At 41.5% G+C, this 27,999-nt stretch overlaps 1 protein-coding gene across 2 annotated transcripts in view; it reads right to left on the bottom strand.

Moving 5' to 3' along the window:
• aars1 (alanyl-tRNA synthetase 1) overlaps positions 1-27,326 on the bottom strand; it is a 42,877-nt gene extending 15,551 nt beyond the window's left edge. The window contains exons 1-11 of one of the 2 annotated variants that reach the window (XM_052028163.1): positions 27,257-27,326; positions 21,818-21,981; positions 15,118-15,306; positions 13,162-13,307; positions 12,840-13,031; positions 12,160-12,304; positions 9,689-9,834; positions 8,587-8,695; positions 6,199-6,349; positions 4,932-5,056; positions 1,837-1,981 (exon numbers count right to left, since the gene is read on the bottom strand). In XM_052028163.1, the coding sequence (XP_051884123.1) occupies positions 1,837-1,981; positions 4,932-5,056; positions 6,199-6,349; positions 8,587-8,695; positions 9,689-9,834; positions 12,160-12,304; positions 12,840-13,031; positions 13,162-13,307; positions 15,118-15,306; positions 21,818-21,961 (1,492 nt within the window). In that variant the 5' untranslated portion in view covers positions 21,962-21,981; positions 27,257-27,326. Of the gene's footprint in view, positions 1-1,836; positions 1,982-4,931; positions 5,057-6,198; positions 6,350-8,586; positions 8,696-9,688; positions 9,835-12,159; positions 12,305-12,839; positions 13,032-13,161; positions 13,308-15,117; positions 15,307-21,817; positions 21,982-27,242 lie in introns of both variants that reach the window. The other variant, XM_052028164.1, reaches the window with a different exon arrangement.
• Between the last annotated feature and the right edge of the window lie 673 nt (positions 27,327-27,999).

Raw genomic sequence — 27,999 nt, 5'->3', positions numbered from 1 at the left:
GATCCAGGGAACCAGGATTCAGAATTGGCTCGCCCATAGAAGACAGAGGGTGGTGGTAGATGGAGGTGGTGGCAGTGTTCCGCAGGGATCTGTTCTGGGACCCCTGCTCTTTGTGATTATTATAAATGACTTGGATGAGGACGTGGAAGATGGGTTAGTAAGTTTGCTGATGATACAAAGGTTGGTGGTGTTGTGGATAGTGTAGAAGGTTGCTGTAGATTACAACAGGATATTGACAGAATGCAGACCTGGGCTGAGAAGTGGCAGATGGAGTTCAACCCGGATAAGTGTGAAGTGATACACTTCGGGAGATCGAATTTGAAGGCAGAATACAAGGCTAATGGCAGGACTGTTAGCAGTGTGGAGGAACAGAGGGATCTTCGGGTCCATGTTCATAGATCCCTCAAGGTTGCCGCGCAGGTCGATAAGGTTGTTAAGAAGGTGTATGGTGTGTTGGCCTTCATTAGTCGGGGGTATTGAGGTTAAGAGCCGCGAGGTGATGTTGCAGCTCCACAGAACCCTGGTTAAACCACACTTGGAGTATTGTGTTCAGTTCTGGTCGCCTCATTATAGGAAGGATGTGGAAGCTTCAGAGAGGGTGCAGAGGAGATTTACCAGGATGCTGCCTGGATTGGAGAGCATGTCTTATGAGAATAGGTTGAGCGAGCTAGGGCATTTCTTTTTGGAGAGGAGGATGAGAGGTGACTTGATAGAGGTGTACAAGATGATAAGAGGCATGGATCAAGTGGACAAAGACTTTTTCCCAGGGCGACAATGGCTAACACGAGGGGACATAATTTTAAGGTGATTGGAGGAAAATATAAGGGGGACGTCGGGGTAAGTTTTTTTTACACAGAATGGTGGGTGCGTGGAATGCACTGCCAGCAGAGGTTGTGGGGGCAGATACACTAGGGACATTTAAGAGACTCTTAGATGCATGAATGATAGAAAAGTGGGAGGCTACATGGGAGGGAAGGGTTAGATAGATCTTAGAGCAGGATAAAACGTCAGCACAACATAGTGGGCCGAAGGGCCTGTACCGTGCTGTAGTGTTCTATGTGTCCCAGATGTCACACTAAGAAAAAAACGTCAGCAACAAGCACTTCCAGGTTTGGAACCATGCTGATTGTCGGGGAGAAAAGCTCAGTATCAACAGTCTAACCGTACACCATCCATTCCCTACAGAACACCATAGCAGCATTTTAGTCCACACAGTGACTCTATAACAGGGACAGTTTGGTGCTATGGGCACATGCAACTGTCCAGTTCACACAAAATAGTCACCATCTGCCTCAGATGAATCTGCATTGAGGTTACAAAGGTGAAATGACATTCTGTAACCAGGACCGTCTGTCAGTGCCTTAAAAACATAAGTTTTTGTCATGAAGGTCAAATACATTTGTGGTCAGATTCCACATGGCTGGTTTCATACAATGCAAGCATGACTCAGTAGGTTCAGCCACCTGACACTGGTCCCTGTACTGTACTAACAGAATTAGGCTCAGATCAGGGGGGCAGTAGACACTCAACTGGCAACAAGAACTCAGATCGAGGGAGAGAGATGGTGGTGGTGGGAGGACTGGCACAGGGAATGAAAAGTGAGCACCTCAGCACTCGCTCCAGTAAATCCTGCTAATTAATGCACATTGACATAACTGTGCCTGCAGTTTATTACTTGTGGCACTCATGACAGTTCAGAGCTCTCTGGCACCAATCTACAAGGTGTATCACCAGGTAAAAGTGGACATTCACGTATTTATCTGTTCCCGCCCCTCCCCCTCCAGGCTTACATCTATGAAAACAATTTCCAAGTTAAAGCGATAAAGCAGAAGTTACCATAGTTTCCACTGTCATCTGACGTGTAGTTGTACTTTGATGTGTCGTCAGTGACTTCAAAGCCCTTAGCGCGCAGGTCATCGATTGCATAGATGTCTAGCATGATGTGATCATCATCACCTGTACCCTTCCCCTGGGATTTCAGCTGCAGATTTAAAACACTGATGTCAATTTTGCAGAACTACAAAGCGAAAGTTTAATTTTTTGAAAGAACACCCTAAACACTTGACATTAGTAGGTCAATACCACCACCATCCTGGATAAACAGCAAAAAATCTGCAGGATACTGGGTAAACAAGACTAGATACTTTTTACACTGCATCTTAGCAGTTACGTCCTTGAATGCGTTAAGAAGGTTGGATAGACAGAATCTTCCCCTCCTTGGACTTGGTTATCGTCGGAAATCTTTCAAGTTCCTTTCTGATAAATTTCTTTTTTTATAAAAACATAGTGAATAGAAGATTAACAGATCCATGGCTATCAGTGTATGTTTCCAGCATCTTTTAGGTGGGCACCAGATTATCTTCTCAATTTCCTTATTTCTCCCCCAGATATCTAATAATACCCTTATTATCAGAGCCTCACAAATCTCCTTTTTAAACCCTTTTTACATTCTGGGATTAGTGCAATACATCTTTTTTCTTTTATTTAGTTTTGAGTCATCTCATGTGAATTTGTGTTGGTTTTATGTAACTAGATTTAGACAGTTACACTGCTCATTTATAGCTTTGCACAAACCTGAAGTAAGGAATCATTCAGACTACCTAATGTTCAAATAAGAACACAAAATGCTGCAGATAATTAGCAGGTCAGGCAGCAATGGCGAAGACCTTCTCTTTCCACAAACGCTGACCGACCCAAGTGTCGCCAGCATTTCCTGCTTTTATCTCAGACGTTCAGCATTTTCAGTTTCTGTTTATGCTCAGTCTAGCAACTTGCAGTTTTCTCTCCTTTCCTAACAATTTTACCACCATATTACTGAGAAAGTAGTTCCTGTTATGTTAAGGACCTGCTCCACAATGCCTTTCCCAAGCTTCACAATTCTTCCTTTATCCGTATGGTTAACACTTTCCTATTCACCCTGAAGTGTTTCTGCAATTCACTTTCGTATGTCAGCTTTAATTTTGTGGGTCAGATGTTTTCAATAACATCAATTTGCATTATTATAAGAAAACACCTCAAGGCGATTCATTGGTTTACATCAAATAAAATTTGACAGCAAATCACAAAGTGGTACTACAGAAAATCTAACTAACAGTTTGTTCAAAAGACCCTAAAGGAAGAATCAACAGTACAGAGGTGGAGACTCAGGAGTACGATTCTAGAACTTAAGCAGAAGGCACGGTTGACAACAGTGGAGCAATGAAAATTAGGGATATGTAACGAGGCAGAAGTGTAGAGAGTTGTTTGGCTAGAAGAGATTACATGGACAGAAAGAGGCAAAACCATGCAGGGATTTTTTTAATTTAAATTTAAATTTAATTTTAATTTTATTTACAGCGTGGTAACAGGCCCTTCCGGCCCAACGAGTCCGCGCCGCCTATTTTAAACCCAAATTAACCTACCCATACGTCTTTGCAATGTGGGAGGAAACCAGAGCACCCGGAGGAAACCCACACAGACACGGGAGAACGTAAAAACTCCTTACAGACAGCGGCAGGAATTGAACCCTGATCGCTGGCGCTGTAATAACATTGCGCTAACCACTATGCTACCGTGCCGTACCATACCGTGATTTAAAAACAGATGAGAACTTCTAAGCCAAGCCATTATCAATGTAGGTCAACGGGTTTCTAGGTGAAAAGCACTTGCTGAGCTCAGATACAAGTACCAATTTTGCATGAGCTATTTCTTGATGGAGCAAAGTGGTAGGTTGACCAAGGGAGTGTTGGAATAGTCAAGTCAAGAGGTTTTTAAAAAGCATGAATGAGGCATTCAGCAAATGAGCCAAGGCAAAGGTGGAGTCAGGGAATGTCTGAGTGGAAATAACTTAGACTCAGCTTGCTGATTGCTCAGATTACCCTTTGTTGGACAAACTCTGGTAATCTAAATGTTTTAGATATTCCCTCACCTGATTGAATTTAACCTTAAAACTTATTAACCCACCTTCTGATCATGGCTATTTCTGAACCTCAGTTCACGTTAAACTTGATCATTCTAATATGTTACCAAGTCCACTTCCAGCCCCAGGACCTTACTTTAGAAGGGCAGCAAACATTTTCTGAATGCTGTATGTGTTTCAATACAATCACATTAGGATAAGGCCTGCTCCTTGTTGTTTCCTTGCAGCACCAACTAGGTCCACATTACAATTACCAACCTGTTTTAAAACTGTGTAACTTTCCTCAACAATTTGCTGTTTGTAGTTTTAAAATAATCCACATATAATGCCTATTACAGTATACAGCAATTTGCAGGAGTTTGTTTTTAAATATGGATGTTTTCTAGAGTATTCACATGTATCTCTCTTCACACTACCCATCAACTTCATTTACTTCTGATCTACCCCTGGCAAATGTGCCGCAGCACATTCTTTAGATCTACTCTTTCTGAACACCTTGTTCACCAACAATTAACAAGTCAAAAGAGATATCTTTCTCCACAAAATTACTAAAGCACCTCTATCTGTGAGTGGTGAAAAATTGTACAAAACTTTTTCTATGATTATATTTTGACCTCAGGACATTCCAGTGCTTTATAGCATATGGCAAGTATTGAAATGCAGTGATTATTATAATTTAAACCAAAGGAATGTGATTAACTACCAAATCATCTGTTTTGGTGCTGATAGTTGGGGGATAAATATTGGCAGGATAACTTTACCTGAAGAATTCCAATTTTTTTAGTAAGTATTGTTAATAATAACAAATGCACAAATAAATGATGCAGTGCAAAGAGATTATACACTCAGAATATTTCAGAGACCCAACTGCATCAGATAATGTCAATTTGCATCTTTTCTGCTGCAAAACAAGCTCAGGGTAAACACAGTTCAGAAGCTTTCTAGCACAATTCAGGTAACCAAAACAGCAACGAAGAGCCACCAATCACCTCACATCTATGGAACAACATCCAAGTGAAAATCACAAACATACTTGAGCAGCTTTTTTTTCCTCCTCAAAGCCCTCGAGGTCTACTCGGAGTCCTTTCTCTTCAGCGATCAGTCCAGTCAAATCCACAGGGAAACCATAGGTGTCGTAAAGCAGCCAAGCTGTATCACCTGGGGACAAAACAAAACACCTCTATCATCACATGCAAAGAATCAATAACAAATGATTTAGTTTATTTTAATTAATTGCTAAATGCATTGCGAATAGATGCTTTTGCCTTTGCCTCAGAAATTAATGAACATGCCTGAAATATTCCTTCAACCAACAATGATGGCTTTAAAGATCAGGGGCCAGCCATCTGAGAATCCACGAATTCAGACTCAGGGAGGCAGAAAGCAAGAAATGGGATTACTTGTGTCTCTCAGTACAAGGTAAGTTTTAAGCAAAACAAAAACAGGTTCAACAATTTATACTTCAGCTTAATGATGCAAAATGTCCAAATTAAGATAACTGGTGCACGTAATGAAAGACCAAAAAAAAGGCCAACCTTGCTTCCCCAAATTATTTCTCATTCCACTAGTGTGAATTTATTGTGTCCCCAACAGTATAATTTTTTTTTGTCTACCTTCCCTTCCTCCACTGAAAGATAAGCTCGAGGCTTAGTGCAGCTTTGCAGGTGTCAGCAACCTTTCCACAAAAATAACTTGGTCTCATTCTGCTCTTTTAAAGTGGCACAATATTCCAAGGAACTTCTCAGTAGCTTTGTCAGACAAATTTTAAAACCAAGCTGTTCAAGACAACAGCATAGGTGACCAAATGCTTGGCTCTGCAAGCAGGTTTTAAAGGAGCATCTTGGTTGAAAGAGCAAGATAAACAGAGAGGTGCAGGGAGGAAATTCCAGAGGTTAGGGCTGATGCAGCTGAAAGCATGGTGAAGCAATTAAGATTGGTGAATTTGCTTCCACTACTATTTCAGGTAGCACATTCTACATCAAAAAACATCGTAAATAAAATTCTCACCTCTCCACGGGTTCTTCTGCCAATTACCGTAAATCTATGCTTGTCTGCTTACTGACCCCTTTTGATTTACTCTTACTCCTCTTAGTTACTCCATCAACGTGACTCACAAGTAGCTTTACTTATATGCAGAAAGAGAGGGTGCCAAAGGGATTTCAATGCTCTAGCTTTGGACAATGCCTTCAGGAGTGAGGGAACTGCAGCTTCACAGTAAGAGAAAACCCAAAGTACTCACAATTCAGACAGCAGCTTTAAATCTGTCTTTGGATAAGTGGTTCTTTGTTCCCTTTACTAACCTGGTATGACTTTATTATCAGACAAGCTCTGGATCTTCCGCTCCAGGATACGCCTCCCCCTGTTTAGGGTTTTCAGGAACTGCTCCTCCTCTTCATTGATAATATCCTTCACCATGTCTGGATCTTTCTTTAGCTCTGGGAATGCATCTCCCTAAACATAAAATAATAAACTATACTCAGTCCTCATAATTCGCTGATTTGCCATCTGTAGATCCACGTATTTACAAGTTCAGCCCCAGCCCAGCCTAAATTTGTTCAAAATATACAAGAGTGTCATGGCTCTCTGCTGTGTGATCTAACAGAAAGCAGTTTGTTAGTTAATATCGTTTCCTTTTCAGTATCAAAATCTTTTAATGCATTTACTAACTGTGTTAATGCTTTTAAAACATTTAAGGCCACATGCATGTTTGAAGGGTGTGCTGGGTAGAAAGGAGAGGGCTTGTCGGATCCACATTTTTTGTTATCCACAGGAAGTTGTGCTCTGATCACTGGTGGATAACAAGAACTTAACATCTGTCATTTTAAATGTATATTATGAAATTTCTTTATATACCTTATCTGATTTAGAAGCAAATCCCTTGTGCTATGGTAAACAGGTTGCTGATGGATAGGAATGTGGTACAAGATCTGCCACATTTAATTTTCAGAATTAGATTTATTATCACTGACTTATATGATGTAAAATTTGTAGTTTTGCTGCAGCAGTACAGAGAAAAAACAAAAATTACTATAAATTACAAAATTAAATAAATAGTGCAAAAAAACCTATAATGAGTTGGTGTTCATCGGTTATCTGATGGCAGAGGGGAAGAAGCTGTTTCTGAGTCGAGTGTGGGTCTTCAGGCTCCTGTACCTCCTCCCCAATGGTAGTAACGCAAAGAGGGCATGTCCCAGATGGTGAGGGTCCTTAGTGATGGATGCCGCCTTCTTGAGGCACCGCCTCTTGAAGATGTCCTCCATAATGGGGAGAGTTGTGCCCGTAATAAGAGCTGGCTGAGTCTACAAACCTCTGCAGCCTCTTTCGATCCTGTGTACTGGAGCCTCCGTACCAGGCTGTGATGCAACCAGTCTGGATGCTCTCCAAAGTACAGTACATCTATAGAAATTTGTAAGAGTCTTTGGTGACATACTGATTCTCCTCAAACTCCTAACGAAGTAGAGCCGCTGGCATGCCTTCACGATTGCATCAATGTGTTGGGTCCAGGATAGATCCTCCGAGATGTTGACACCCAGGAGCTTGAAGCTGCTCATCCTTTCCACCGCTGACCCCTCAATGAGGACTGGTGTGTGTTCTCCCGACTTCCCCTTCCTGAAGTCCACAATCAATTCCTTGGTCTTACTGACGTTGAGTGTGAGGTTGTTGTTGCGACACCACCACTGAACCAGCTAATCTATCTCATTCCTGTACGCCTCCTCATTTCCATCTGAGATTCTACCAACAACAGTGGTGTCATGAGCATATTTATAGATGGCGTTTGAGCTGTGCTTAGCCACATAGTTATGAGCGTATGGAGAGCAGAACAGTGGGGTAAGCACGCAAGCTTGAGGTGCACCTGTGTTGATTGTCAGCGAGGAGATGTTATTACGGATCTGCACTGACTGTGGTCTTCCAATAAGGAAGTCAAGGATCCAGTTGCAGAGGGTGGTACAGAGGTCTAGGTTTTAAAGCTTGGTGATTGGTAATGAGGGGATGATGGTGTTGAATGCCGAGTTGTAATCAATAAGCAGCAGCCTGACATAGGTTTTGTGGTTGTCTGGGTGCTGCAGTGCAGAGTGGAGAGCCAGTAAGGTTGCATCTGCTGTAGACGAATTGCAGCGGGTCCAAGTCCTTGCTCAGGCAGGAGTTAGCTCTAGCCATAACCAACCTCTCGAAGCACTTCATCACAGTAGATGTGAATGCTACTGGGCGATAGTCACTGAGGCAGCTCTCCCTGCTCTTCTTGGGTACCAGTATGAATGCTGCCCTTTTGAAGTAGTAGGAAACCTCACACTGCAACAGTGAGAGGTTGAAGATGTCCTCAAATACTCCAGCCAGTTTGTCAGCACAGGTTTTCAATACCTGGCCAGGTACACAGTCAATAAATGCAAGTTCAGGACAATACTTGCACTCAGCATCCAAATCTTTTTTCTTCTTTTCCTAAAACTACGAACTCTTGTGGTTGTAAAAGAAACAACTGTCTACTGAAGGTCAGTGGTTGAAAGGGCCTGGTCATCGAATGTTAATCAGGTCACCACAGGCAAACCAATCTGGCTTTCACTTGAACAAGCACATCTAAACCTTGGTCACTGGATCATAAGGAGAAAAACGCCAAACTTTTTTAAATCTGTCTTACCCAGACCTAAGGTCAACACTCATACAACTGCAGTAATGACCAATCATGTACGTACCAAAGATTCCACCACCACGTCAACCAGAGATGCAAAGAACCCCTTTGATGCATTCAATTTCTCATGGGAGTATCGTACTGCTCTTCGTAAAATCCGCCTCAAAACATACCTGTGTAGAAAAACATCTTTAGTGATACTAAAGAACTGTTACATGACCAAAATTATACTAAAAGCTTTAATGCCCAATTTGTGTTTAAATTTTTTGTAATAAGCAGAAAGACAAGTTTGACAACCATTTCCCACCCATATAGTACTGTCATGATATGCAATGATGATGACAACATCTCTCAAAATATATCACAAACTAAAAAGGTGCTTTGTTAGTGTTTTGGATGTATAAAGAAACATGGTTATATATAGAAGCAGCAAATAATATTGTTTCTGGTGCTGCTAGTACAAATTTACATTAGAGATTCTGGATTAAGAAAGGATCAATGCCTCAAAGCCAATCTGGCTAACATGTGGGAGGGGAAAAGTCCACAGCTGTGCCTTTCTGTACGGCTAATAGTTCCTCTTAATGGTTATCACAGACACCTTATAACCTAGTTTACATTTTCTGCTTTTGAAATCATAGCATTCCTATCTCTAACCACAGTTATTAGCAACCAGGAGCACAAATCATTCCTTTTAATTGTCCATTAATAGACACTTGCCAGTACTATACTAAAAGATTTTCTGTTGGATGGTTACTACGAGAAATGTCTTGAACATTGATGGGGGTAATCTTAATAGAAGGGGCACAATATTATGTTTGCCAGTGAAGCACTGCTGCCCTTGCACTACCATGCACCTCCCACTTCAATCCTTTCCCTATGATTCCTTTCTTACCTGGCTCTAACTGCACATCGCTAACCAGTTCTAGTTGTGATGAAAGGTCATTGACCTGAAGCAATCATTTTGTTTCTCTCTCCATGAGTGCTGTCTGAATAGCTGAGATCTTCCAGCACCAAGGATATTTGCTTCGGAGTAAATAGGGTCCCTCCACTGCTCAGGACCGGCGCAATGGCAGTGATGGATATTTCATATAAACAAGCAAGAACACAGGAATGAAGAACATGACTCTCCACAACCCTGCATGATTTATTATGTCTTTCCAACTTACCCTCTACCAGTATTATCTGGTCTGCCTCCATCAGACAAAGCAATTGTTATTGTCCGTGCATGATCTGCCAACACTCTGTACGCCATGTCAATTCCATCAATATCTTCAGCTCCCACCTTCCCTGTATACGGCCTGGCACCAGTTCCCTAGAATCACATAAATGAATTAAAAATTAACACTACAATACAACTCGCTTGCAAGTGGAGCATCACAACAGAAGAAAGAACGGCTTAGCACCATGCAGCATTTTTGCTACTTTGCTCACTGACAGGAATGCCATAAGAACGAGAGGAACTGGTTTAGGCAAAAACCCACATCTGACAGAGTTAATTCCACCTACATAATCGGCCCCTTATGGAAGTTTCAAAATGGAGGGTGGTGTTGAAATACAGCTTGTTTCTTTTTCGAAGAAGCCAGCAGAGAAATTGTTGGGTAAAATGTAGCGAGCTTCTCAATTCAATGTTGACCTCCTTTAAGTAATGATGTCTGCAAACTCAGATATGTATTAAGAAGAAGAGTCCCATACAAAGGCCCACTTAATGTGGCCATTTATCAGGAAGAAGAGTGGACAGCCAGCGCTTCTTTCCCAGGGCACCAATGCTCAATACAAGAGGGCATGGCTTTAAGGTAATGCGTGGGAAGTTCAAGGGAGATGTCAGAGGGAGGTTTTTCACCCAGAGAGTGGTTGGTGCATGGAATGCGCTGCCTAGGGTGGTGGTGGAGGCTGATATGTTGGTCAAGTTCAAGAGATTGTTAGATAAGCATATGGAGGAATTTAAGATAGAGGGATATGTGGGAGGAAGGGGGTAGATAGTCTTAGGAGTGATTTGAAGGTCGGCACAACATGGTGGGCTGAAGGGCCTGTATTGTGCTGTATTGTTCTATGGTTCTAAGAAAAAAAGAGTTCATTTCTGAATACCACTTACTAGGTTCAGGTCTTATATAATCATGTGTTTTAAAATAAAAAGCTGAATGCTTATTTTGCTGTTGTACCATTCGTCAACATTCTTTACCAACGATTGCAACACTTATTCAACGCACAAACGGATGTAGAAAGTCAATGAGAAATAACGCGGTGGTACGGCAAACAATTAGGAAGGCAAATGTATCCTGGGCTTTTGTACAAGAGAATTTGGGTACAGTAATACAGACACGTTATTACAATTATATAGAAATAGAAACAGGCCAAGATCATTCGGCCCCTCATATCTGTTCTACCAGACAGTAAGATCAAGGCTGATAAGGCCACCTTCCTGCATTACACCAATCTCTAATTTGAATATACTCCATGTCTAAGCCTCCACAGCACACTCAGGTAGAGAATTCCATAGATTTACTGCCATCTGCATGAAGAAATTCCTTCTCACTCCAGTCCTGAATGGCCCACTCCTTACCAAGGTTCTAGATATTCTAGGAGAACTCAGCAGGTCAGGCAGCATCCATGGAGGGAAATCGACAGTCGATGTTTTGAGTCAAGACCCTTCATCGGGACTGAAGAAGGGTCTTGACCCGAAATGTTGACTGTCCACTTCCCTCCACAGATGCTGCCAGACCCGCTGAATTCCTCCAGCATCTTGTTTGTTACTTCAGATTCCAACATCTGCAGTCTCTGTGTCTCCAATATATTCTAGTACAAGAAGGTCATTAATCTTTCACCCAAGTCCTCTAGCAATTAGGGACAATATATTTTGCCTTTTGAGCTGCTTGCTGTAATAGGACTTTAAATTTTCAGTGATTTGCTGCAAGGATACTCAGTCTCTCCCAAAACTGACACCTGTCAAATCTCAGACCATTTGAAAAATACTTTGCTTTCTCGATTATTATAAATAGAATGACCCCACATATTTCTACATTATGTTCCATCCATCCTGTCCTCACCTATTCACTAATACTCTCTATATCCCCTCAAAACTTCGCCTTGAAGCACCCAACATCAGGAAATTTGGATGTCCTACACTTAGTCTTCTCATCCAAGTTGCTGATGTGGATGGTTGACAGCTGGTGAGGCGGCACCAAGAACAATGTGTACGGGGCTGGTCACCCTACCCAAGGAAGGATATATTTGGATAGACAGAGTGCAACAAAGATTACCAGATTGATTCCTAAGTGGAGGTTTGTTCCATGAAGAGAAACTGGGCCTAATTACTCTAAGGCTGGGAAGAAATGTACTATTTCATTGAAATGTACTAAATTCTTATGGAGCACGACAGGGTAAATGCAGAGATCAATAGATTTTGGGATATTATGGAAATCAAGGGACATGGGGTTAGTACAGAAAAGTGGCACCAAGGTAAAAGATCAGCAATGTTCTTATTTAGTGTTGCAGCAGGAGCAATGGACTGAATGATCTACTCCTGTTACTATTTCTCATGGAGAGCAAGAGCATGATGTTTGGAGAGAGATTTTATTAACAGTAATAACCACAGTAACTTGAAACCACACTTCATAAAATGAGTATTTTCAGAACTTACTTTCTGAATTGCTTCAAAATAAGGCATAAATAAGTCTGTGTCATAATTTGACATCTTCTCTTGTAGGACTGACACCAGCCGTTCGAAACCCATTCCAGTGTCAATGCTCTTCTTAGCTAAGGGTTTCAGACTGCCATCAACCTCTCTAAAGAAATGGAAGCAGAGGCAATCAGTTCAGAACTGGAAATATCTGTGTAAAACGATGGCCGCTAAGTGCCCTGTTGTGAAATTTTGTCAGTTCAGTACTCAGTTCTACCAGAGCAAACTGGAGATCAATATTCAATACTCCTGTCACACTAAGTCAACAATCAATTCCTAAGGGTGTTTTTAAAAAAAAATTATGAGATCTCTTACATACGAGTGCACCAATTTATTGGCAATGAACTACATAACATCTAAATGTGGTCAGTACAAGCACTGGCCAAATTTACCCTGTTTCTGTAAGGAAATAGAAAGAAAACTATTTACATGTAACAAGGTGTAAAGTGAGGCACCCATTGTGGGGCAAGGTAGTACCCAACTACAGTACATTAGAGAACAGGTAAAAAGAGATGGAACTAACAACACTAATTTACCTGGCAACACAGATTTTGCATATCATAATTAATAACACTGAGGCAATTTTTAAATATGAACAGGAGAGTTTGGTAAATTTATTGCATGCTCGGTAACAATTTTACCTGTTGAATTGAATGAACACAAGATTCCAGACCTCCAGAACATTAGGGTCATCCATGTTGACCAGGTGAGCAGCATCACGTCCTCCAATACGATCATAATGCATCTCACTGCATGGGCCACAAGGGCCAGTATCGCCCATCTCCCAGAAATTATCCTTCATGCTGCCTGGTAGAATCCTTTCTTCTGCCATTCTTGCAAAAAAATTAACCAGATTTAATACAAATGCAAAAAACACCAAGCTCTAACTGTATTTTATAGACAACATTCCATTTAATTCAGAGAAAAATTACTTATTGCTTCAACTGTGAAAGAAAATCTCACCCAAGGTTTAGCCAGATCTGCTTGCATTCAAGATCTGGTTCCAGCCCTGCTTTTTCATCCCCTCCAAAATAAGTCACATAAAGTCTTTCGATGGGGATCCCGAACTCCTTTGTCAACAGTTCCAAGGCCATCTCACAAGCCAGTTCCTACAGGGAGGGAGGGAAACAAAGTACCTTAAAACAGACTGAATCACTGCAGATTGATTTCTACAATTTTGTTCTGAAATATACCTTTTAGTTTCAACGGAACTCCAATTTGAATTGTATTTTAACTGAAGATTAATATAAAGATGCTCCCATTTATGAATGAGACCAGACCAGAGACAATAAACACACGATAGGTACTAATATGACAAAGCAGCTGGGACAAAGAGGACAGATGCATTCAAGTAGTAATTGGGTAAGCACTTGAGGAGCATTGGCTGTAGAGGGTTGAGAGGAGGCACATGTGTGCTGTAAACATTGGAATGGATCAGTTGGGCTTAACGTCCCTTTTCTGTGCTGTAATTACAGCACAATCAATACATTAAATTACTTTGTAATAATAAAGGTTGGTCCCCAAAACAGACAATAAACTTTGCAGTATATTCACTTGCAGATAAAAGGTAACTACAATCTAGTGGCACTGACCTTAGGGTGAAGGCTTCCATTTGTACTCCTTGCTGTTCATTGTTACACGTACTTATTTTCCCAAGACAATTCCCAGCATTTCAACCAAAGCAATGTACGAAACAGTCTTATTCCTTAATGACACCTTGGACATACAAGGTAACATCTACTTTCCTACACCCTACTTTGAATGGGGTGGGGTTGCACCAGAGGTCTGTGGTAGATACTGCTAAGAGAGTGGAGAGGTGAGACCCTTTCACACTTCTAGGCTTCAGGATTTTGAACCAGCAACGATGAGGTATAGCAATATATTACCACGTCAGAATAGTGTGCGCGACTTGAAGGTGGTGGTGATCCCATGTGTCTGCCCTGGTCCTTCCAGGTAGGAGTCATGGGTTTAGGGGGTATTGTTGTAGAGGACCCAACCTGCTTCAATGCATCGTGGACATGACAAACAAACACAGTGTCAATGTTGCACACACTGTGAGGAGTGTTGGGGGAGGGAAGAAATTTTTTTATTAACTGGAAGATGAAATGCCAATCAAGCAGGTGCTCTGTCCTGGGCGTTAATGGAACTGCATTCATCCAGCAATTATCCCATTACATTCCTGACATGCCCAGGAGGTGGTGGAAAGGTTTTGAGGAGTCAGGAGGTGAACGACTCCATGCAGAATACCAAGAATATGATGTGGCCTGACCTGCTGAGTATTTCAGCATCCTCCGTTTTATTTCAGATCTGCAGTGTTTTGTAACTCACAAGTTCACTGTTACTTTTTCTGCTCTCTGACCCATTCTCATTCATCTCCAATTTACATTTCCTCTAGAAGTATCAGCTGTGTTTGGGAAACCTTCAGATGGCATCACAGCCACTTCAGTCTCTCGTGGCTGCCAGGCTAGCACAGATAGTTCCTTTGTTCTTCCCAACCCTCCCCCTTCTCTGCAACTTGAGGCATGTTTGATTTCCTAGTTTTAAAGAAAGGAACTCAACTTGAAATGATAATTCTCTTTCCCACTCCACATATGCTGCCTGACCTGAGTATTTACAGCATGTTCCATTTTAATATAGTATCTTGTCTTGAATATACTTGCTTCATCAATGGGGCAAAATCCTGGAACACCCCACCCAACACTATTTTCACCACAAGGTCTAAAGCAATTCAGGCAACAGCTTGTTCGCACATTTTCCAACGGTAGTTAGGGATGGGCGATAATTGTTGCCTTCTTCACAGCGTCTAAACCCGCATCAGAATAAAAACATCACAAGGTACCATTAGCCTTTTTTGGTTTTACCATTAATGTTCCTTTTTTGGCTAATCCAATACCGTTACTTAGTAAACAGTTGTCTTACCTTGAAGTAATCACCAAAGGACCAAGAACCCAACATCTCAAAGAAAGTATGATGATAAACATCCTTTCCCACATCATCCAAGTCATTGTGTTTCCCTCCGGCCCGTATACATTTCTGAGTATTTGTAGCTCTTGATAATTTTGCCATTGGGTGGGATGGATCGATGGTGTTCAAGAAAATTGGTTTAAACTGCAAAGAATAAAAGCAAGTCACTGATTAAAGACTTCAAATATTCTCCCTAAAAAGATATCGACAGTTGTTGGAGTGTCATTTTATAGCTCCTAGCTGTGACTTTTCTGGTTTAATGCTGTATGGCACAATGTCTTTACCATTAGCAATAATCACAGGATAGATTTTCTTTTCTTTTTACAATATTTTTATTAATTCCACACAGAAAATACAGAGTACATGAATCATAAAAAAAGACAAAATACTACAGAATACATTGTGTTAAATCATACTTGAAATCACAATACCCTGTATTGATAAACAAAAATGACAGTTATTTAATAACAATTAAATTGGAATAATTCTATTATAAAAAAATCTAAACCCACTGCCAAGACTGAAGCTGTTTGTTAAAAAAAAGACAAAAAAACCCATCCTAAACAGATAATAGTAATTAGCCAATATCTGTACTTTAACCACCAAATCAAAGGTTTTGAAAATAGTTCAAAAAAGGTCCCCACACTGTTTGAAAGTCTAAATTAGATTCAGAAATTGAACAACAGATCTTCTCTAAATTTGGGTATGACATAACATCCTGTAGCCATTGGACATGAGTGGGGGGAGTAACTTCCTTCCATTTAAGCAACACAGCCCTCCTGGCTATAAGAGAAATAAAGGCCAATATGTATAAATCAGAAGTCTCCAAAATTATATTTTTTTCTCCTACAATCCCAAATAATGCAGTCAGAGGATTAGGCTTAAAATTTATTTTAAAAAGCACATAAAATGTTTGAAATACCTCTATCCAGTAATTTTTAAGACTCCGACATATCCAAAACATGTGGATTAAAGAAGCCTCTCCATTATTGCATTTATCACAATAAGGAGATATATCCAAATAAAAATGAGATGCTTGTCTTTGGACAGGTGAGCTCTATGAACCACTTTAAATTGAAGGAGGGAGTGACGCGCACATAATGAAGTATTGACCAATATAAAAATTTCATTCCAAGTTTCCTCAGAAATTGAAATCGGCAAATCTTGTTCCCAAGCATTTTTAATTTTGTCTAAGGGAACCTTACTCGTTCCTAATAACCTACCATAAATATTAGATATTGAGCCACCATAAAAAGACTTCGAATTAAAAATTACATCTAGTAAGTTCTTATCAGGACTGATAGGGTATGTATGTAATTGAGATCAGAGAAAGTCTCTGATTTGTAAATATCGAAAAAAGTGGGTTTTTGGTAAACTATACTTAGTTGACAATTGTTCAAACGAAGAAAAATTTCCTTCAACAAACAGATCCTGAAAACAAGTAATATCCAATCTATCCCACTCTTTAAAAACTACATCTGTCACAGAAGATTTAAACAAAAACAATCAGCAAAAATGGGACTAGACAAAGAAAATCTCGATAAACCATAATATTTTCTAAATTGTAGCCAAATCCTCAAAGCATGTTTAACTACCAAATTATCAGTTAGTTTATTTAATGATAAAGGAAGTGAAGAGCCAAGCAAAGAAATAATAGAAAATTTTTTAACAGAATTAGCTTCCAAAGAAACCCATACTGGACAAGCCTCATGATTAATATAGTGCAACCAAAACATAAGATTTTGTATATTGACTGCCCAGTAATAAAACCTAAAATTAGGTAAGGCAAAACCTCCATTCTTTTTAACTTTCTGAAAATGAACTTTATTTAATCTAGGATGTTTGTTTTTACATATGTAAGAAGATATAACTGAATCAAGAGAGTCAACAAAGGACTTCGGAATAAAAACAGGTAAAGCCTGAAATAAGTATATAAATTTAGGTAAAATATTCATTTTAATAGAACTAATTTGGCCAATCAACGATATGGAGAGGGGTAACCAATTTGATAAGACCCTTTTCACATAGTTCAATAAAGTAAGGAAGTTTTCTTTAAATGAGTGTTTATAATTTTTAGTAATTGTTACATCCAAATAGATAAAATGATTTCTTACAATTTTAAAAGGAGGGTTAGTATCAAATGACATCAGATTATTCAAAGGGAAAAGTTCACTCTTGTGTAAATTCAGTTTATATCCTGAAAACTGGCTAAAACAGGAAAATAGAGAAAGCATAGGAGGTAACGAGGTCTCAACATTACAGATAAAAAGCAGTAAATCATCGACATAGAGCGAAACTTTGTGGGTAATACCTCTTCTAAAGATACCAGCGATATCTGTAGATTCTCGAATAGCAATAGCTAAAGGTTCTAAAGCCAAATCAAATAGCAAAGGGCTCAAAGGGCATCCCTGTCTGGTCCCACGCTGAAGTTTAAAAGGTTTAGAATTCTGAAAGTTAGTAAGAACATGAGCAGTGGCGGATAAATAAAGTAATTTAATCCACTGAATGAAATCGGGCCCAAAGTTAAATTTCTCTGCAGTTTTAAGTAAGTTGCTCCATTCAACCCGATCAAAGGCCTTCTCAGCATCTAGAGATATCACCCATTCGGATATTTCCTTAAAGGGAGAATAGATAATATTCAGTAAATGACAAATATTAAAATGGGAATAATGATTTTTAATAAAACCAGTCTGATCATCAGATATAATTGAGGGTAAAATATTTTCCAATCTGCGGGCCAAAACTTTAGACAAAATTTTAACATCAACATTAAGAAATTGGTCTGTACGAAGAACATAGGATAGATTTTAAAACAAAAGATTAACACCTGTCTACCTCAAGGGCATGCGAGTTGCACTGGTCAACATGGGAATCAGTAGTAGGCCAAATAGCCCCTCAAGTTTGCTCCCCCCATATTATGGCTGATTTAAATATCTCCTAATTCCCATAATCCTGATTTCCTTAGTCAAAAATCTAACAATCTCAGCTTTAAATATATTCAGTGACTAAGCACAGTTCTCCAAGGTACCAAATTCCAAAAGGTTTACAACAATCTGTGTAAACAAATTTTGTCATCTCAACACTAAAGAGCTGACCCCTTAGTTCTGGATTTTCCATTTACAGGGAACGGGCAGGCTCTCAGCATCTATCTGTCAATCCCTCTTAGAATCTTGAACCTTTCAATTACATTCTCTTTCTTCAAAACTCCAGAAAATGTTGGTCAACTTTATTCATTCTCTTTTACGTCACACCTTTACTTCAGGAATCAAACTAATAATCAAACAAACGAATATAGTCATGGAGCCCGAAATTGCACTTGATACTCCAAATGAGGTCTCACCAAGGGTCTACACATTATCAGCAAGACTTCTTCACCTTTTGTACTTCAACATCCTGGCAAAAAGAAAAATTGCCATTGGATCCATGCACTGACCGTCTCCCACACCACAGTAAGACTCCTTTGTACACCAGCTAGATTTCCACTGTTTAAAGAAAAATTGTTTTGACATTCTTCCTACCAAAATGCATAGCCTCACATTTCCCCGTATTATACTCCATCTGCCAATTTCTTGCTCATTCACCTAAACTGTTACATCTTTTTGCAGACTTTGCATTCTCCTTACAACTCATTTTTCCATCTAGGTGCACATCAGTAAACTTGGATACACGGCAATGTCTTTCATTGAACATGAACTGTGAAGAGCCGAGGACTCCGTGCTAATCCCTGTAGCCCTCCATTAGTAACCGTCTACCATTCAAGTATGCCTACTGTCTGTCCTTTAACCGATCTATGGTTAAATGCTACTATGTTACTCCCAAGTCCATACACCTTTATGTAACAACTTCCGTACAGTACCTTATCAAATGGATTTTACTCAAAAGAGTATTAGATTTGTGAAACATGGATTTCTGAATAAGAACGAAGTGCTGGGTACGGTGAGCAGGTCAGCCAGCATTGGGTTCCAATGAAACATTTACATCCATCCTGAATCATTTACTGTTTCACTTTCCCCAGACCTTCCCAACCTGCGTATTTCCAGCATTGTTTTTATTGCAGGTTTCCAGCAACTACAGAAGTTTACTTTTATGATTTTCCAAATACCTTGCTGCATCCTAATTGTTGGATTCCAACATTTACTAACGAAGACGTTCGATGTCTAGTTTATTGTCCCTATTTCTCCCCTCTCATCTTTCAAACTGCTGCGACTGTTCACAAATCTTTTGTAAGATCACCCCAACTGTGCCTACTATCTACACAGCCTCCTCATTTAGAACTATGATACAGGCTATCAACTCCACGGGATTTGTCCCCTTTACAACCCTCTAATCTCTTCACCACTTTATCTTTAATGATACCCATTACTTTAAATCCCTTCCTGTCAGTGGACCTTTGGGTTTGCTTATTTTTTCTGTTCTAATTGTGTTCTCGCTTGTACAATTTGTTTAAATTTGTTTTTTTTCTTGTGACTGTTGTATATCTGATGCAATGAGCCTGTGATGCTGCTACGAAAGTTTTCCATTGCATCTGTGCATATATGCCGTTATGCATATGACAATAAACCCGACTTTGACTTTTTTGCTACTCTCTTTTCATCCATGATTAGGCTTGTGCATCTCACGATTGCCCTGGTGTTACGTTCCCACATGCACAAAGTATGGGATCAGTGGTATAAACCAGGGAAATCATGTACCAATCACAGAGGCCCTTTATTCTGGAGTTGATTTGCAAATGCCTCCATTCCCAGAAAATAACGGAGCTATAAAGATGCTTCCTGTATATTTTCTGATTAACAATCAAGGCCAACATTTCTGGCTTTGGCTCCCACAAAGAAATACCCATTTCCCCTGTGGCACAGGCCAAGACAAAAGGGCAGAGATTAGATTCAAATCAGCCATGGGTATATGGCAAGAGATATTCCTAAGTATCAACCTCATTTTCACACTTCAAACCCAGCTAGTTTCTGAAATAGTGACAGATAGTCCCCAGCTGAAGGCATCTGTGAGCTGCAGACAGGGAGTCCAGCAGCCTTTTAGTCTTTCCTAAACTGCTAACACAAGTCAGAGGCCCTCATCCTCTCTCTCCCAACCAGTAGGTCCCAAGCTCAACAGGATTAAAAACCCAACTGCAGGTCTGACCTATTGCAAGTGCTAGGTCCCAAGCCTGGCTCCCTATGCCACATTAATGACTCAAGGCAAGAAATCCTGGCCCTTCTGGACTTAAATAGAAAAAGCACATTTTCAAGTTTCTTCTGATGCACTTGGCAACTTCCAGGAACCACCACATTCATTTTTATAGAAGCAGGGTGAGGACACAACAATGATAACGGAAAACAATGAGAGAGCAGCCATGCTCAGAGATACAAATTGGAGCATTTACAAGTTCAGTGCCAGGTTTATGGAAGAGTTGAAATGCTGGACAATTTTCACTAACCTCAGACGCAACAATCTCAACAGTGTTCTGGAAAGATGTACTGAAATGCATCTCTAATCCTTTCAAATCTAAAGCAAGACTCCTTAAAAATCTAAACTTTTATAATAATTATGGCTTAAAGTGAATATTTCATATCAATCAGGTTGCAAGATTAACAGCCAAATTTATCTTACTGAAGACATAATTACAAGACCTATTCTGCAATATAACCCAACTCTGACAATTAAGCTTCACACCCAGGATTCCCCACTTTGCAAGATGACTAACCAGATTAGCAAGAGATATTAACGCGAGCCTGACATTACTCAATAAAATGAAAAGGGTAAGTAAGCCAGTCATACCATCAGCCTTTGCTTACACATCGACCCGTGAGCAAACCCCTGCTTTTTGCAACATGCCCAAAATTTAACCCCAAAGGATAACCTCGTGAAGAGTATGCTTCAGAAATGTATATTTGACTTCTCTTTACAGATCCTGAAAGATCTGTTGTAAATTTCTGTCCTTGAGTTAATCTGGGTGGATTACTCTAACCACTGAATCCTAATGGACTAAATCTCCCATTGTAGTGGAACGTAGTTATGAATGTTTTTGAAGCAACAGAGGCGAACGAACTCTTCCGGCATTTCTTCCAATGTGCTCTGTACACAAAAGAGTAGCGCCCTGTGATATCACAGCACATGCTGATAACCACAGGACGCCAAATTCGGGGTATACCAGCAAGGAGGTAAATGAGGAAACTAATTAGTGATCAGCATAAGGTCTTCTGCACTCAAGTGGGCACAAACTCACGATGGTTCACTATTTTCTTAGCCTTTAAAATAATAATTGTAAAAATGTTTGTGGAACTTTAAAAAGTGAATATCATCAATACATTTAAAAACTGATATAATATTATATGAGTAAAAACTAATGTCCACTCATTAGTTACCTACCAGTCAGCGATTATTCAAAATGGAAATAGTTCAATGCTGTAAAGGGAAGATAAATGGATTGGCGCTCTGGGACAAGATAAAATGGGTTAAAGGCTCTTCTTCATCCAATCTACACTGTAGTCTGACCAAGAGTGAATAACGAAATGGCAGACTGAATTATAGGCCTATTATAGATACAGTTTGATGCCCCTACTAATTTATAAATCTGTTATGCACTAATATTTATACAGCTTAATTTCAAGGGCAGAGAGATTAGGAACTTCCACATTAATGTGGCAGTCTGTTGACCTACCTGATTCATGCCGGCATTAGTAAAGAGAAGAGTAGGGTCATCGAGAGGGATAGTCGCTGAGGAGTGCACATACTCGTGGCTGTGTTGTTTGAAGAAATTAATAAATTTCTGGCGAATCTGTCCAGCGCTCAGTGGCAAAGCCATTTTGGAGCAATTCACAGGGTCTGCAGGAAATGAGAGTACGTAACAAACATTAATCTTATTTCCATGCCAATTTACCTTCCAAAAGAAAGTCATGTCTTGGCAAGCAAAATTGCCTCTGGCATTATTTAGCTCTTCTGGACATCAGGCTATTTCAGTAGGAATAGGAGTGTTTCGATGGCAGAAAGGCAACAGTCAGTGCTCTTATCTAATATTCATAGATATTAGATAAGACCTCTGTTTCTATAAAGTAACCAGTAAGTTACCTTATAGAAATAGAGCAAAAACCTTCACCAAGCCAAAAATACTGAAAGAAAGCATAACAATCCCAGAGTTATACCAGAAAAATCAGATCAGATTGGTAATCTGACTGGGATCTTGCTGCATGAAAACTCAACTAATCACTGCATTAATTGGTTGCCCCATAACAGCCAGCCAAAATCAAACTGCAACACTAACATCAAAACAATTATGAGTATGTGTGTGTCCGTTACCATCCTGTTAAGTCATTTCTACATGTTCTGAAGTTCATCCAGGGGAGCACCTTTCACCCTGCATGATGTGTCATTCATTTTTCCTCATTTCATTTTATAACACAAGAAAAATGCAAGTTTGTCCAGTTTTAATACGGTGTGGCATAAAAATTTAACAATTTCCTCCAAGATAGTCCTGATTCTATTGAACGGTTTCCTAGTATGATAAGGTGGACTCTTGACCTCACAGTCTACCTCATTATGACCTTGCACCTTATTGCCTGCCTGTACTGCGCTTTCTCTGTAGCTGTGACACTTTATTCTGCATTCTGTATTGTTTTATCTTATACTACCTCAGTGCACTGTGTAATGAATTGACCTGTACGAACAGTACGCAACAAGTTTTTCACTGTACCTCGGTACAAGTGACAATAATAAACCAATTCCAATTCCTACTGGATCTAAAACCGACAAAACCAAACCAAGCCTACAATCTCAAAAAGAATCTTGCATTAGCTAAACTGCCAATGAATGTGGATGTAATTTATCCATGTCTATAGTCTTAGAGTCATACAGCATGGAAACAGGCCCTTTGGTCCAGTTGGTCCACGCCAACCAAGATGCCTATCTAAGCTAGTCCCATTTGCCCGCGTTTGGCTCATATCCCTTTGAACCTTTCCCATGCATGTACATCCAAGTATCTTTTAAATGTTGTTAATGTACCTGCCTCAACCACTTTTGCTGGAAGCTTGTTCCATATACTGACCACTCTCTGGGTGAAAAAGTTGCCCCTCCGGTTTCTATTAAATCTTTCCCCTCTCGCTTTAAACCTGTGCTCTCTAGTTCTTTCCCCACCATGGGAAACAGACTGCTGGCATTCACCCTGTGTGCATCTATGCCCCTCATAATTTTATACACCTCCATAAGATCACCTCTTATTCTGTTATGCTCCAATAAAAACAAACCTGCTCAACCTCTCTCCATAACTCAGTCCCTCCAGTCCTGGCAACATCTTGTAAATGTCCTCTGCACTCTTTCCAGCTTAATGGCATCTCTCCCATAGCAGGGTGACCAAAACTGAACACAATATTCCAAATACAGACTCACCAATGTCTTGTACAACTGCAATATAACATCCCAACTTCTATATTCAATGCCTTGATTGATGAAGACCAACATGCCAAAAGCCTTCTTCACCACCCTGTCTACCTGACATTCACTTTCAGAGAATGATGTGCTTGTAATCCTAGGTCCCTCTGTTCTACAACACTCCCCAGGGTCCTACCATTCACTGTGAAATTCCTACCCTCATTTGTCTTCCCAAAGTGCAACACCTCGCACTTACCAAAATTAAACTCCATTTGCCACTCCTCGGCCCACTTACCCAGCTGATCAAGATCCCTCTGTAAATCCTGAACCACGTTCACTGTCAACGGCACCACCTATTTTAGTGTCATCTGCAAGCTTACTAACCATGCCTTGTACATTCGCATTCATGACAAATAGCAAATAGGCCCAGCACCGAGCCCTGGGGAACACCACCAGTCACGGGCCTCCAGTCCGAGAAACAACCTTCTACCATCACCCTCTGCTTCCATCCATCAAGCCGATTCTATGTTCAATTAGCCTGCTCTCCCTGGATCCCATGCAATGTAACTTTCCATAGCAATCTACCAAGTGGAGCCTTATCAAAGGCCTTACCAAAGTCCATATCTACCACCCTGCCCACATCCACCTTCTTGGTTACTTCTTCAAAATACTCAACCAAAATTGTGAGATGTGATCTCCCATGCACGAAGCCGTGCTGACTATCCCTAATCACCCCTTGTCTTTCCAAATGTTTGTATATCTGATCCCTCAGAATTCCCTCCATTAACTTACCTACCACAGACCAGGCTTACTGGTCTATAATTCCCAGGCTTTTCTTTGTAGCCCTTCTTAAATAAAGGCACAACACCAGTCTTCCCACACCCTCCAGTCTTCCAGCACTTCACCCATCACTAATGATGATGCATCTATCTCAACCAGGGCTCCTGCAATTTCTTCTCTAGCCTCCCACAGTGTTCTTGGATATACGTGATCAGACCCTCGAGATTTATCTACCTTCATATGTTTTAAGACATCCAGGACCTCCTCTGCTGTAATGCAGACTATCCCCAAGACCTCCCCATAACTATCTCAAGGTCTGGAGTCTTCATGTCTTTCTTCATGGTATAAACAGTGGAGAAATACTCATTGAGAACCTCACCCACCCGGGACATTCTCTCTTCTCTCCTCTTCCATCGGGTAGAAGATACAGGAGCCTGAGGACATGTACCACCAGACTTAAGGACAGCTTCTACCCCACTGTGATAAGACTATTGAACGGTTCCCTTATACAATGAGATGGACTATGACCTCATGATCTACCTTGTTGTGACCTTGCACCTTATTGCACTGCACTTTCTCTGCGGCTGTGACACTTTACTCTGTACTGTTACTGTTTTTAACCTGTACTACATCAATGCACTCTGTACTAACTCAATGTAACTGCACTGTGCAATGAATTGACCTGTACGATCGGTTCGCAAGACAAGTTTTTCACTGTACCTCGGTACAAGTGACAATAATAAACCAATACCAATGCCATCTGCTGTGGCTCCACACAAAGTAGTCCATTTTAGTCTTTGACAGGTCCTATTCTCTACCTAATTACTCTTTTCCCCTTAAGATACATAAAATTTCTTTGGATTCTCCTTAATCTTCTCTGCCAAAGCTATCTCATGCCCCTGCTTTGCCCTTCTGATTTCCTTCTTGAGGACACTGCTCCACCAACCCCTATACTCCTCCTGGGATTCACTTGATCCCAGCTGCCTGTACCTGACCCATGCCACCTTTTTCCTGACAGCCTCAATATCCCTCATCATCCAGGGTTCCCTACTCCTACCAGCCTTGCCCTTCACTCTAACAGGAACGTGCCGATCTTGAAATCTCAATCTCTCACTTTTAAAAGCCTCCCACTAGACAGGCATCTATGTGCCTGCAAACAACCTACTCCAATCAACTTTTGCAAGCTCCTGTCTAATACCGTCAAAAGTTGCCTTGCCCCAATTTAGAACTTTAACTTGTGGACCAGATCTGTCTCTTTCCATAACTAATTTAAAAACTAACACAACTATGGTCACTGGTCAAAAGTGCTCTCCCACTGACACAGTAATTCATCATGCCTCATTTCCCAAGAGTAAATCAAGTTTTGCCCTCTCCCTAGAGGGCCTTTAATATATTGCGTGAGGGAACTTTCTTGAACACTCTTAACAAATCCCACCCCATCTACGTCCTTAGCACTATGGCAGTCCCAGTCTATAGTAGGAAAGTTAAAATCCCCTACTATGACAAACCTATTATTCTTGCAACTTTCTGCAGTCATTCTGCATATGTTTTCCTCTAAGTCCCTCCGACTATTATGGGGCCTCTAGTACAATCCCAACAAGGTGATCGCCCCTTCTTATTTCTCAGCTCCACCCATAAAGCCTCACTGGGCGATCCCTCAGTGATTTCATCTCGGACTACTGCCATGATGTTCTCCTTAAAGGATACACTTTACAGAAAAGTGACCAATGGGAAAAAATATAAGGGCTAAGTCAGCAGTTAGTACTCCCTGATGATTAATCACCCAACGAACAAAAACAAAGGTTTTGCTTTGAAGAGATGACCAAGAGGATCCATCACTCCTTCAGATTTGGATGTCATCTACTACAAGGCAACTGTGTGCTTCCATAGAACGGCATTACTTGCATTCCCTTGCAATGCAAGACACACAGTAGCCAATGTATGCACATCCTGTTCTCACAACGGCAATGTGATAAATCACTGCAGAAATCTTTCGGTGATGCTGACAAGGCATCATCTCCCCCACTCTTTTTCAAAACACTGCAATACCAGGACAACTGCAGTTAACGTCCCATCTGAAAGACTGCACCTTTGACAGTACAGCACCCCCTCAGCACTGCACTGAAATGTCAGCCTGATTTGCTGTATTCAAGTCACTGGAGCCCCAGCAGAGCCAATCTGTCCAGAGGACCTGACCCAGGACACCGGACACAGCTTCACCCACCAGCAGTGGGTAAACTGACCAGAGTCCCAGCCCAGGACACCGGTTCACCCACCAGCAGTGGGTAAACTGACCAAGGGGTCTCAGCCCAGGACACCGCTTCACCCACCAGCAGTAGGTAAACTGACCAGAGGTCCCGGCCCAGGACACCGGACACAGCTTCACCCACCAGCAGTGGGTAAACTGACCAGGGGTCTGGCCCAGGACACTGGACACAGCTTCACCCACCAGCAGTGGGTGAACTGACCAGGGGTCCAGCCCAGGACACCGGACACAGCTTCATCCACCAGCAGTGGGTGAACTGACCAGAGGTCCCGGCCCAGGACACAGCTTCACCCACCAGCAGTGGGTGAACTGACCAGGGGTCCGGCCCAGGACACAGCTTCACCCACCAGCAGTGGGTGAACTGACCAGGGGTCTGGCCCAGGACACTGGACACAGCTTCACCCACCAGCAGTGGGTAAACTGACCAGGGGTCCGGCCCAGGACACTGGACACAGCTTCATCCACCAGCAGTGGGTGAACTGACCAGAGGTCCCGGCCCAGGACACAGCTTCACCCACCAGCAGTGGGTGAACTGACCAGGGGTCCGGCCCAGGACACCGGACACAGCTTCACCCACCAGGCCCTCCCACCTCACCGACCCAACTGAGCGGCCACAGCGCCGGCGGCCCGCACACTCAGCCCCGCCGGTAACCCGATTCACCGGCAGCCGAAGCACCTCAGCGAACCCACCGCAATCCCAGCGCCGCCGCCGCCGCCAGCTCTGCCCAGCTCCCAGCCGAACACCCGCCCACCCCGCCCGTCCGCCGCGCTGGTTGGCTGTGGCCGAGTCATGTGACCCGATCTCTACTCTCCGATTGGCTGAAAGGCCAATCAATCACGCGGGGCCGGTGCCCTCCGGCAGTCAGCACCGCGCTTCGCTCCGGCTGATGCAACGGAGGGCCGCGGGCCCACGTGACTGCGGGCCCGAGCTGTCAATCAATCCCTGCCCCGGCACACAGCAGGTTGCACAGGCCAGGGTATCAGCTGGGGCAGGCACCTCCCTGCTCTGCAAGAGCAGCTGGTGAATAAATAACCTTCAGGTATCGTTGAAATAAAACTGTGTGCCAGGTCACTTGAGAGGACCTTCGTGCACACGCACCGGCCTTTAGAAAATGCTCTCTTTACACCACGCTATAGCTTCTCTTCCCTGCAGGGGTTATCTTTAAAAAAACAATTTTACCAAGCTCAGGAGCAAAACGATACCAGAACGGTAGCTCCCACACTCAAAACTACTAGATGTAATCAAACTCATCAGAAATCCTCTTAAATTACTACTGTGACAAAGTGTCTTTGACCTGAGACGTTAGTCCCGTTTCTCTTGGTATTGGTATTGGTTTATTAGTGTCACTTGTACCGAGGTACAGTGAAAAACTTGTCTCGCACACCGATCGTACAGATCAATTCATTACACAGTGCAGTTACATTGAGTTAAT

This window comes from Pristis pectinata, chromosome 13 (genome assembly GCF_009764475.1).
Source record: "Pristis pectinata isolate sPriPec2 chromosome 13, sPriPec2.1.pri, whole genome shotgun sequence".
Lineage (NCBI taxonomy): Eukaryota > Metazoa > Chordata > Chondrichthyes > Rhinopristiformes > Pristidae > Pristis > Pristis pectinata.
Note: the sequence above shows the minus strand (reverse complement) of the source record. Positions and strands in the feature narration are given on the sequence as shown.